The 10244-nt window shown below is 39.2% G+C and overlaps 1 protein-coding gene across 1 annotated transcript; it reads right to left on the reverse strand.

The window, feature by feature from the left end:
• Positions 1–371: 371 nt before the first annotated feature.
• Positions 372–9714, reverse strand: LOC120091027 (DNA-directed RNA polymerase II subunit RPB1). Its single transcript, XM_039048815.1, has 14 exons — positions 9409–9714; positions 8508–8771; positions 7834–8133; positions 7574–7732; positions 7256–7417; positions 6922–7142; positions 6689–6830; positions 6267–6602; positions 5874–6160; positions 2097–5438; positions 1875–1946; positions 1691–1744; positions 1407–1610; positions 372–689 (listed from the first exon to the last, which is right to left on the reverse strand). Exons 1-13 carry the CDS (start codon positions 9490–9492, stop codon positions 1490–1492), a joined length of 5544 nt encoding a protein of 1847 aa, XP_038904743.1. The 5' UTR covers positions 9493–9714; the 3' UTR covers positions 372–689; positions 1407–1489.
• Positions 9715–10244: the final 530 nt, after the last annotated feature.

Raw genomic sequence — 10244 nt, forward strand, 5'->3', positions numbered from 1 at the left:
GGACTCAAAAAACCCACTAAAATAAAATTGAGCTTTTGATTGCACACCTTAAACAACTTCAAAAGACATGCAACAAATTTTCAAGATTTCTTCTTGCTGCTAGAGAGGAAAAAGATTCGACAAATTCAACATTTATAAGTTTGGTTAAAGATATGTCCTCCTAGGGTCAATTGCACTCACCATGAAGATGCAACATTTGATTCTTCTCCAAAAAAACTGCATCCTTAAACATTTCAGGAACTAAATAAACAAAGGTTCTAAGTCAAAACTAAAAGGAACATATTTTAAGGTAAAAGGATCAAAATGTAGCTAAAAATGCAAGGATGAAAATCGAATTAAAATTTATAGTTAGTAGTTGAGAGAGATTATAATTTAGCTTAAAAAAGGGAATACTGTTATAGAAGAGTTCCAGGCTTCCAATATCATCACACAAATTACAGGGTTCTTCAAATAATGATCTACTATTTGGCAAGGTACAAAATTACATGGAAAGTGTGGCACTAATTGTAAGGGAACAAGTTTTTGCTTCTTAATATGTTCGACAAATTCTTCAAAGCAAAAGTAAGCACGCTTGCGAAAGCCTAGTTAATGATATAATGTTGTCCATTCCGAGCAACATCCCTCAGTGTTTGGTCATTTATTCACCTCTTCCCATCCGGAGATTTGAGGGTCTGACATTTACATATTACCTGCACAATCAGTTCAATTTTACAATGAAGCAACTACGTTCAAATCTCGAGATAAGAAACCACACTTCGATTAGGACAAATGAAAGAATATACAAGGACATCAAGCCTAGCAAAAGGAGAGGAATCCAGCACAAGCTTACTTCACTCAAATACTACAAATATTTCACCTTTTGTCTCGCAACTCTCTAAAAGAAACTCTAGGTAATTACATTAGAAAATTTGAATATGCTTTGAAACTTGACCGCCTAACTTACCACAAAGACTAGAACAGACTTCCATTTTTTTTTTTTTTTTCTCTTGAGGACAAGTTCCATATAAATCACTTGCACCATGCAAGTGGGGCGATGTTTCAATAACCAAAACAAGAGGAAAATAACTACATAACCCTGTGTTACGTTGTCTAGGCATCAATTATATAAAACACCAGCCATATGGGAACCAAAATCCGTGTTCTCTAAGTTTGTCTACTCCAGTATTCTTCATTATATTTCTTTCTGACTATATAAAGATACTTCATGTATACACTCTTGTCCTCAAAAAAGAGGCTTTCTAGTGGGATAATTCAGCCCTCCTAAATAGTATGTACCCAGCCCAATCTTTTTGACGAAATAGCTACTAAGAAGTAAGAACCGTTCATATCCAGAAATGATGGCAGGCATCAGAGAGAAATCCACATAAACATCCTGAAGATCAATTATTCAGGAAAATTAAACGAACCAGTTAGCCTCCTTTTTATCATCAGCGATATCAGGGCTTCAAGAACTTCACCCTCCTCCTTCAAGGATATTTGCTATGAACCCTCATCGATTGTTCCTATCATCCTTTCTACTCCTATCATCCTTGTCACTTGTTTGTGGAGTGTACTGACTAGTAGATGATGGAGAATACCCAGGAGCAGTAGGTGAGTATCCTGCACTTGGACTGGAAGGAGAATAAACAATCAGATTCTCACTGGGAGAAAAGATGTAAATGGTTCGACTAGTAAGTTTATCTCAGCTAACCTGTATTGTGGAGAACTGGGGCTGTAGTCTGGGCTGGGTCCTGTATTATATGGACTGAGGAGAGAAAAGACAAATAATGGGTTAAGAATATGCGAAGACAAAAATGTGCATCATAATTCATCGCTTTAGCTCAAAGTATAGATGTTACGGACAGACCTCCAGAAAAGGGAAAGTAAAAGTTTACCTGCTGGGACTGTAGGTCGGGCTTGATGGAGAATATGCTGGAGAAGTAGGTGAATATGATGGTGATGTTGGGCTGCAAGGTAAGACGATGTTCAAACTTGTTAGATTCAAGGCATTCAGAAACAAACCAGAAAAACAAGCATGAATGCAAGGGGGTTTCCATTCAGAAACTTGAACGGTACCCAAGATATTTTATCTCAAAAATACTTCAACAATCCACTACCTGTAGTTCGGTGAAGTCGGGCTATATGGACTTGAAGGAGACAACCGAGGACTACTGGGTGAGTATGCCTGTGATGGACTGTATTTAGCTGATTGAGGATTATAACTAGGTGATGTGGGACTATAGCTAGGAGAAGTGGGGCTATAGCTCGGAGATGTGGGACTATAGCCAGGGGAGGTGGGGCTATATGCTGGAGAGGTGGGGCTGTACGAAGGTGATGTAGGACTGTAAGACGGAGATGTTGGGCTGTAGGAAGGAGATGTGGGACTATAAGAAGGTGATGTAGGGCTGTAGGAAGGTGAAGTTGGGCTATATGCAGGGGAAGTGGGACTGTAAGCAGGTGAAGTGGGACTGTAAGCAGGCGAAGTGGGGCTGTAGCTTGGGGAAGTGGGACTGTAGCTTGGTGACGTGGGGCTGTAACTAGGAGAGGTGGGGCTGTAGCTTGGAGAGGTAGGGCTGTAACTGGGAGAGGTGGGCGAATAAGATGGACTCGTAGGAGAATATGCAGGACTAGTTGGGCTATAACCCGGCGAACTAGGACTGTAAGTGGGAGATGTTGGGCTGTAGCCCGGAGAGGTAGGGCTGTATCCCGGAGAAGTAGGACTATAACCAGGAGATGTGGGACTATAGCCAGGGGATGATGGACTGTAGCCCGGAGATGATGGGCTATAACCTGGAGATGAAGTAGGAGAGAAAGCCATTCCACCTACATAGGGTGAAAATTGAGCATCACTGATAGGTGAAAGGCGGAGATTTGGGCTCAACAAATAATTAGGAGACATCATCCCTTCATGATAAGGAGTTCCTGAGATAGGAGAACGGGAAGGTGTCATGCCAAAATCCAGACCGTCAATGTAACTAGGCAACTGGAGTTCAATAGCATTCTTCAACATCTCATCGTTGAGATACAGAGCACAACCTCCTGTTCCTATGGGGGCCAGCTGACCCAACATTATATTTTCAGTTACACCCCTCAAGTGATCAGTTTCAGCATACACTGCAGCATCAAGTAAGATATCCACAGTTTCTTCAAATGAGCATCTCATCATTGGTCCAGTATCATTTCGGTTAATACCATGACGAGTAATCGCCATCAAGTGGCCACGATAAGTCATGGTGTCACAAAGGATGGCAAGATGTCGGTAATTAACATAAGATCCATCAAAGGATATAACAACACGCAATTCATCTAGGAGAGAACGTCGAACTGCTTCAATCCCAAGAACTTCAATAACTTCAATCAAATGGTTGCTTGTGGTCCTCCTCGCATCAACATCTTCATGACACATAACGGCCAAAAGATTGACACCTTCTGTATCCAACATCCACTCCATCTCTGGCTTAAAACCTTCATTCTCATCGAACTTGTTCACTTTACCACATTTAATGAAAACTTTGTTGATGTCTGGTATTCCTCGAAGAGCCATTTCAGTTAGCATATTGCTCTCGATTTTCTTCAAGAACACATCGTCTTCAGCTGATTCATCAGTCAACTCCCCCTTTGGGGCTTCATCGTTCATGATACGGATACGAAGTATCAACTTCTCAGCATTATCATCATTAAATATGCAAGTCAAATCATCATCAAATTCAAGGTTGATCTTCTCAGCAATATTCGCCATGCTTAGTTTCTTATCCACCATCATTTCACGATTCAACTCTATTCGAAGCAACCATGGGGAGATTTTCTCAGGAGCAATTTCTTCATCTGGCATCTCATAGTAGGATTTTACAAAATCAATATCCTCTTCAATAATCGTGCTCATGGGGTCAGGATCATACCATACTTCCGTAGCTTGCGTAACGCTTCTAAGAGTAGTATATTCCAAAGCACATTGAACAGTCTTTGCTCTCTCCTTAGTTTTATTAGCTTCAGGTTTCAGATAGACTGAAAGAGAAGGTGTTTTGATTCTCTTGGCTACATTGATGATTTCCCTCAATCTGGGAACACCAAGAGTGACATTTTTGGCACTGACACCAGCATAATGGAAGGTATTAAGAGTCATCTGAGTTGCTGGCTCTCCAATGGACTGTGCAGCAACACAGCCAATCATTTCACCAGGTGCAACTAGTGACTGAAGGAAGCGTGATTCTATTTCTCCAATAACCCACTCAAATGCTTCACGTGTAAGCCTGTATTCATCCAAAACCCTTTTGCTAGCAAAAGTGCTTCGGAGTAATATATTGAAGAAAAGGGTGGCGTTCTTCTGAGCCTCCACACTTAGAGGATCTTCCCCAGGAACGACCTTCAGCCTCTCTTGAAGTTTGTCAATAGCTTCAACAATTTCCATAGGATGCATATCAGAAGCCCTTCGAAAGTCAATCTTGAAGGTCTTTTGTGCATTCTGAATAAGCCTTTTGAGGTTAACTGGCATTGGCCAAGAGTTTTCACCTGTAGTTGCAATTTCTGTTCCCAATTGATACCTGTCCGCTTCAAGCTTTTGAACCTCAGCCTCAAACACATTCCGGAATTCTCTGATGGTTTTCAAATCTTCTACATGCTCTGGCAACATGTAATTTGGCTTCCAGTTTTCATCTTCAAACTCATACCTGAAGATCCTCTCAAATTCCTTTTTCTTCATTTTCAAAGAATCTAGTTTCTGAGATTCTATCCAAACAGCATCCATACCATCTTCACCATAAAGGAACTGAATAACATCACCCAATGAGTTTCTAACAGTCCCATCATATTTAACCATGATATCCTCCATGGCCTTCACCAGCCTCCTCTGAATGTACCCTGTTTCAGAGGTCTTGACTGCAGTATCAATAAGACCTTCCCTACCACCCATAGCATGAAAAAAGAACTCCTGTGGAGTCAATCCTCGAAGATACGAGTTCTCAACAAAGCCACGACTTTCGGGCCCATAATCATCTTTAGTGAAATGGGGCAATGTTCGATCAATGAAACCAAATGGTATTCGCTTCCCTTCAACATTCTGCTGCCCCACACAAGCAGTCATCTGGGAGATATTGATAAAACTGCCCTTGGATCCTGCAGTAACCATAGCTTTCAGATTGTTACTCTCTGACAAACTTTTTTGTGCACTACTACCAGCATCATCACGAGCCTTATTCAGGACCTGATTCACTTTGTTTTCAAATGAATCCATCATCGTTCGTCCAGGTTCGGGTTCTAAACTCCGTTCTTGGGCTTTCTTGATGAGGTTTTTCACTTCATTTTTAGCTGCAGAGATAGTTTCATTAATTTTCTCCATGGTTGCTGCATCAGCAATTGTATCCCCAATCCCAATGCTAAAAGCATTCTGCAAAAGCCAGTAATTGACGAGCCATTGAGTATGACCCAGAAATTTTCGGGCTGCATCCGGACCAACCTCCTCCCTGAAAACATTTATATGATTGGAAAGGAGACAAAAAGAAAATGAACATTACACAATACAGAAGGCAACTTAAAAGCTACATTAAGCTGGTTAAACAAAAGAAAAGTACAAAGAGCAAGTATTATTATACAAACCACAAAGAAGAGAAGGGAATGGTAGGACTTATAAAAGCTAGTTTGGGAAGTTTTGGAAAAGCATGACACTTGAAACCCTAACCTCAATCTCTAAGTGGCATACCACCTCAAAGCTGCATCCCAACAGCAGATTTTTTTTTTTTTTTAATTTTAATGTGATAAAGACATCCAATTAGCCAAGCAACGAGTCAAGAACAGTTATTTTAAATTTTTTAATGAGTTTAAAAAATGAGCAAAACAACTTTAAGAGAAGATTATGATGATGATTACAGACCACATAGGCACCTATAGCTAATGCATACCAAATAACATGTATAAGACTTCCAGTTGATGTTCCAAGTGCCTTCTTGCAAAGAGTTCCAGAAAGTAGCTCCCCCTTCTCAATCCTAACAAAAGTATCCCCAGGAGTTATGAATCCAGTTTCAGACTCAGAATGCCAGGCAGAAGTTCTCGTGAGATTAATCTGCTTTGGTATAATAAGATTAAAAACTTGTTTTCCCGTCCAAAGAGGTTGTGGCTTTAAAATTGCAGGGGCAGGAATTTTCCCATCAAAATCTTCCCACCACATCAAGATATTCATAAAAACATCCTGCAAATTTACCAATGCAAATTCATGATCCCAACTTACAAGTTATAACAGACAAAAATGCTTTGAAGACTAAAAGGGCAAGAGATAACAATCATATTGCTCTCACCTTCGTTATAAAGGTGTCCCTTTTTGTAATTTTCCGGCACCCTAGCAGAGTATCTTGCACAATACCCATTACAGGACGGTTTGACTGAGGCGACACAATGCATTTGGGAACCATCATGAGTTCCAATACTTCTGCCCTTGTCTCAAATGACTGAGGAACATGCATATTCATTTCATCGCCATCAAAATCAGCATTGTAAGGTGACGTGACAGATAAATTTAGGCGGAAAGTTGAGTAGGGCATAATCTTGATTCTGTGTCCCATTATAGACATTTTATGGAGACTAGGCTGACGATTAAAAAGTACAAAATCACCATCGTTTAAATGACGCTCCACCTAGGATCACAGCAGCAAAAGAATTAGGAAGGAACTATAGAACGCCTAAAAAATATTAAATTGCATGCATGATCAGAAAATCTTGCCTTGTACCCAAGCTCCAAATGATGATCACTACTTTTTTTAAGATATCGAAGATCAAGCCTCTGCCCATCATCTCGTATGATGTACTTGGCACCGGTTTTACCAGGGGGAGGATGGGGACCATATTCAACAAGTTCCTTTAACCTGATTTTCAAAAGAAGAAACCAATTGCAAACAATAAATATTGTGAAAGGGAAAGAATCAAGAAGCAAGCTAATGATTTCAAAACATGAACCTCTCTATATTATATGGTGTCACGGTCTCCGGATACGTAAGGTTCAAAGCAATGCTCCACGGTACTCCCAGTTCATCAATATTAATTGTTGGATCAGGTGTTATCACAGTTCGAGCTGAAAAATCTACACGTTTTCCCATCAAGTTTCCTCTTATCCGGCCTTCTTTTGCCTTGAGCCTACTACAAATAGATTTAATGGGCCTCCCAGATCTCTGTGTGGCCTATATTAAAGCAGCATTCTAATGTAAGAAAATAAATAGTTGGAAAAAAAAAAAACAAAAACAAAAACAAAAAACAAAACAAACATAATATAGCTTCAAAAGAGACTTAATACCCTGGGTAGTCCAGGTAATTCATTATCAAAATATGTGGCTATGTGAAACTGCAATAGTTGTGCAAACTCTGAAATGATATGTGCAGGAGAACCATTTCTCTCTTGTCTCCTGAGGTTTTCGTTGTGCCTTATAATCATCGCCAACTGATGAGTTAGATCATCCTGCATTAAGAAATGTCATGTTAAAATTAATCTGATAGAGCATCATATAACACTATCTCAGAAACTAACTAGAAAAACAAAATGAATTTTACTGGGAAGCAGTAAACTAAACAAGAAACAATTAGATATCAGAAAACAAAAGCAGAACGGGCATACCTCACTTCTAGATGAGGTGTCCATCATAACTGATGGTCTCACAGGAGGTGGTGGAATTGGAAGGACTTGCAGAATCATCCAGTCAGGCCGAGCATACTTTGGATTTAGGCCCAAGAGTTTGCAATCCTCATCAGTTATTCTTTTCAGAATGCCAAGAACCTACAACAATCCATCAAATTGTGGCCTCATGAAGAGGTAAACACAAAAAAGAAAAAAGTTAATTACAAAAAATAATGTTGATCAGCATTGAAAATGGTCACCCTTTCAGCAGTAAGTGTCTGTTTTCTTTCCACAGGTTCAGGCAGCTGCTCCTGATCGTCGTTTTTCTTCCTTTGAGGCTTGTACTCTGCAGTCATTTTCATACCCTCAATTGTGATCTTAGGCTGCTGAGCACCACAGCCACCCCGACCCTTTTTGGCCGGTTGATCTGATTCTTGACCTTGAACATCAATTTCATCTCCACCTTCACACTTGGTTTTGTTCTTGCAGGCATCCAAAATCTTTCTAAGCCTGTTCTTGGGATTCTTTATCCGCAATGCTTGTTTAAACTTGGGGTCATCCTGAAAGATGTTAAACAGATTTGCTGAGGGAAAGTGACTATTTCCATACAAAGTCTATAATAACTCAATTAGATAATATCACTTATACCAATTTCCCATTATCCCAACATCTTAAAAGATATATCCAATTATCTTTTCCACTTTACTCTTAAAAGCCGTAAAAAACTTATTACATGGTCTAACACCACAAAAGTCCTTTCCAATGTAATCCTATGCAGTCTTCCAGAATCCTTCATAATGAAACTGAATCATAGCAACTAGCAAGCAGAAAACGGAAGGAAAAATATATGTGCAGCGTGAATTTCTAATTGTCTGCACAATAGAATAAAAGAAGACAAATCCAGAAAACATAAAATATAATATTAAGAAAGAACCTCGCTAACTAGAATCTTTGAGCAATTGAAGCAAACAGAACGCATAATAGTGAGCACGGTCTTCATAAACCCAATATGAAACATTGGCTTGGCAAGCTCCAGGTGCCCAAAGTGCCCAGGGCACTCAGCCATATTTGCAGTGCAAGTTTCGCACTTCATTTTTCTGTCGATTGTACCAAGTCGCGGGTCACTCAAACCAGCTACTTTTGGCTTACCCCTCTCCGTAGTTTCACCATGCTCAATCTGTACCACGGACATTTGCCTCTGCAATCCAAAGAATATAGGATTTTAAACACCAAGGAGTGGTTGGTAAAAGATTTCATTTCTCATGTCCAGTTTCCATTTTTTAGAAACGTCTACATTTTGCAACAGATGCTATTTTCCATTTCTCATTTTAAAGAAACATTGGCATACAAAAAGAATCCAGTTTCTGATTTCCTATTTCCTATTTCCAATTATTCAAAAACGAAAAAAAATAAATCCTTTTGAACATGACATAATAATTTTGAACTTTTTACTTTAGAAAAAAATATACATTTTTCTCAAAAAATTACAACTCTCCAATTTACAATTTGGGAGAAGAAACCAAAAAGGACCACTAAAAGCAGCCTTTCAATGTAAAAGAAACAACAACCGATCAGTGAATAAAATACAAGAAACAAGAACTAGGAAACAGGAAACAGGAAACAGGAAAAAGAAGAGAGCATTGCCAAGGTTCCCATCTCTATATCCGAGTTATAAAAAACAAGCAGAGCGAGCTGCAGTTACCAAGTTGAACCACTTCCTAAACCATACCCAGTTCATACAAATGTAAAGCATTCCTGACCCTCGAACAACCCCTCGACATTAAAACAGAATTAAACAAAATGAAACAAAATTGAGGCGGTGGATAGAGAATTACAATCTCATCGGGGCTAAGAATGCCAAACTGAACCATTCGAACTTTGGCAACCTCTGCCGGGGAGTAAGGGAAGCGCAAATCCATGGCGATCGAAGTGCAGAAAGAAAGCCCTAAAGCAAGTTGAAGAGATTGAAAGCGAAGTTTCGGCTTGTTCAGATACAAAGATTTGGATTGGAACTTGGAATTTCAGAAATTTTCAGTTTGTTTTTCGTTTTTTTCTCTTTGCTGCTATACTCAGAGAGATCGACTGAATCTCTCTCCCCACTCTCTCTCTCGCAGAAACCCCTGTGAAGAGAGAGCTTCAAACGAACCGAGAAACGCAGCCCTAGAGGGGTATTTATAGACGAACACGTCCCTTGGGGCGGCCTGCGAAATTACTTTCTTAACCATCTGCCCTTTTTCTTTTCCTTTTTTTCTAAATATTATACCCTAAATTTGGGGTGTACAATGAAAATTAAAAAATAAATGACTGATAATTGTGATAGTATCTATTTACGCTAAAATACGGTATGAAACTTATAATTGTATTAACTAAATTTATAGTTTATCAATTTATAACTTTTGTTTAACTTACCATTAAAAATCGACCCAGCATCAATTTTTATACGTGTACCTTCCTCGTATGTCGGAGTTAATGAAAATCGTAATTGATAATCTGAATTGATTTTTTTTAGTATTGTAGGAATAGGAAAATTTGAACTACACACTTTTGGTCACTAATACATCCACATGTTAGTCTAAATGGATTTGCTCATTAAAGATTAGGGGTTTAATCCATAACATTACAAGTTTCATAGGAGTCAAAATGGGAATATAATGGGAGGTGAAAATTCGAC

Source organism: Benincasa hispida, chromosome 11, assembly GCF_009727055.1.
Source record: "Benincasa hispida cultivar B227 chromosome 11, ASM972705v1, whole genome shotgun sequence".
Classification (NCBI taxonomy): domain Eukaryota; kingdom Viridiplantae; phylum Streptophyta; class Magnoliopsida; order Cucurbitales; family Cucurbitaceae; genus Benincasa; species Benincasa hispida.

Excerpts from the sequence above, each read along its gene's own strand:
- LOC120091027 (XM_039048815.1), bottom strand. The coding sequence starts at position 9,492 with ATGGATTTGCGCTTCCCTTACTCCCCGGCAGAGGTTGCCAAAGTTCGA. Across the intron at positions 6,831-6,921 it reads ACACCATATAATATAGAGAG|GTTAAAGGAACTTGTTGAAT; the intron begins GTTCATGTTTTG and ends TTTGAAAATCAG. Across the intron at positions 1,611-1,690 it reads CCCAGTTCTCCACAATACAG|TCCAAGTGCAGGATACTCAC; the intron begins GTTAGCTGAGAT and ends TTCTCCTTCCAG.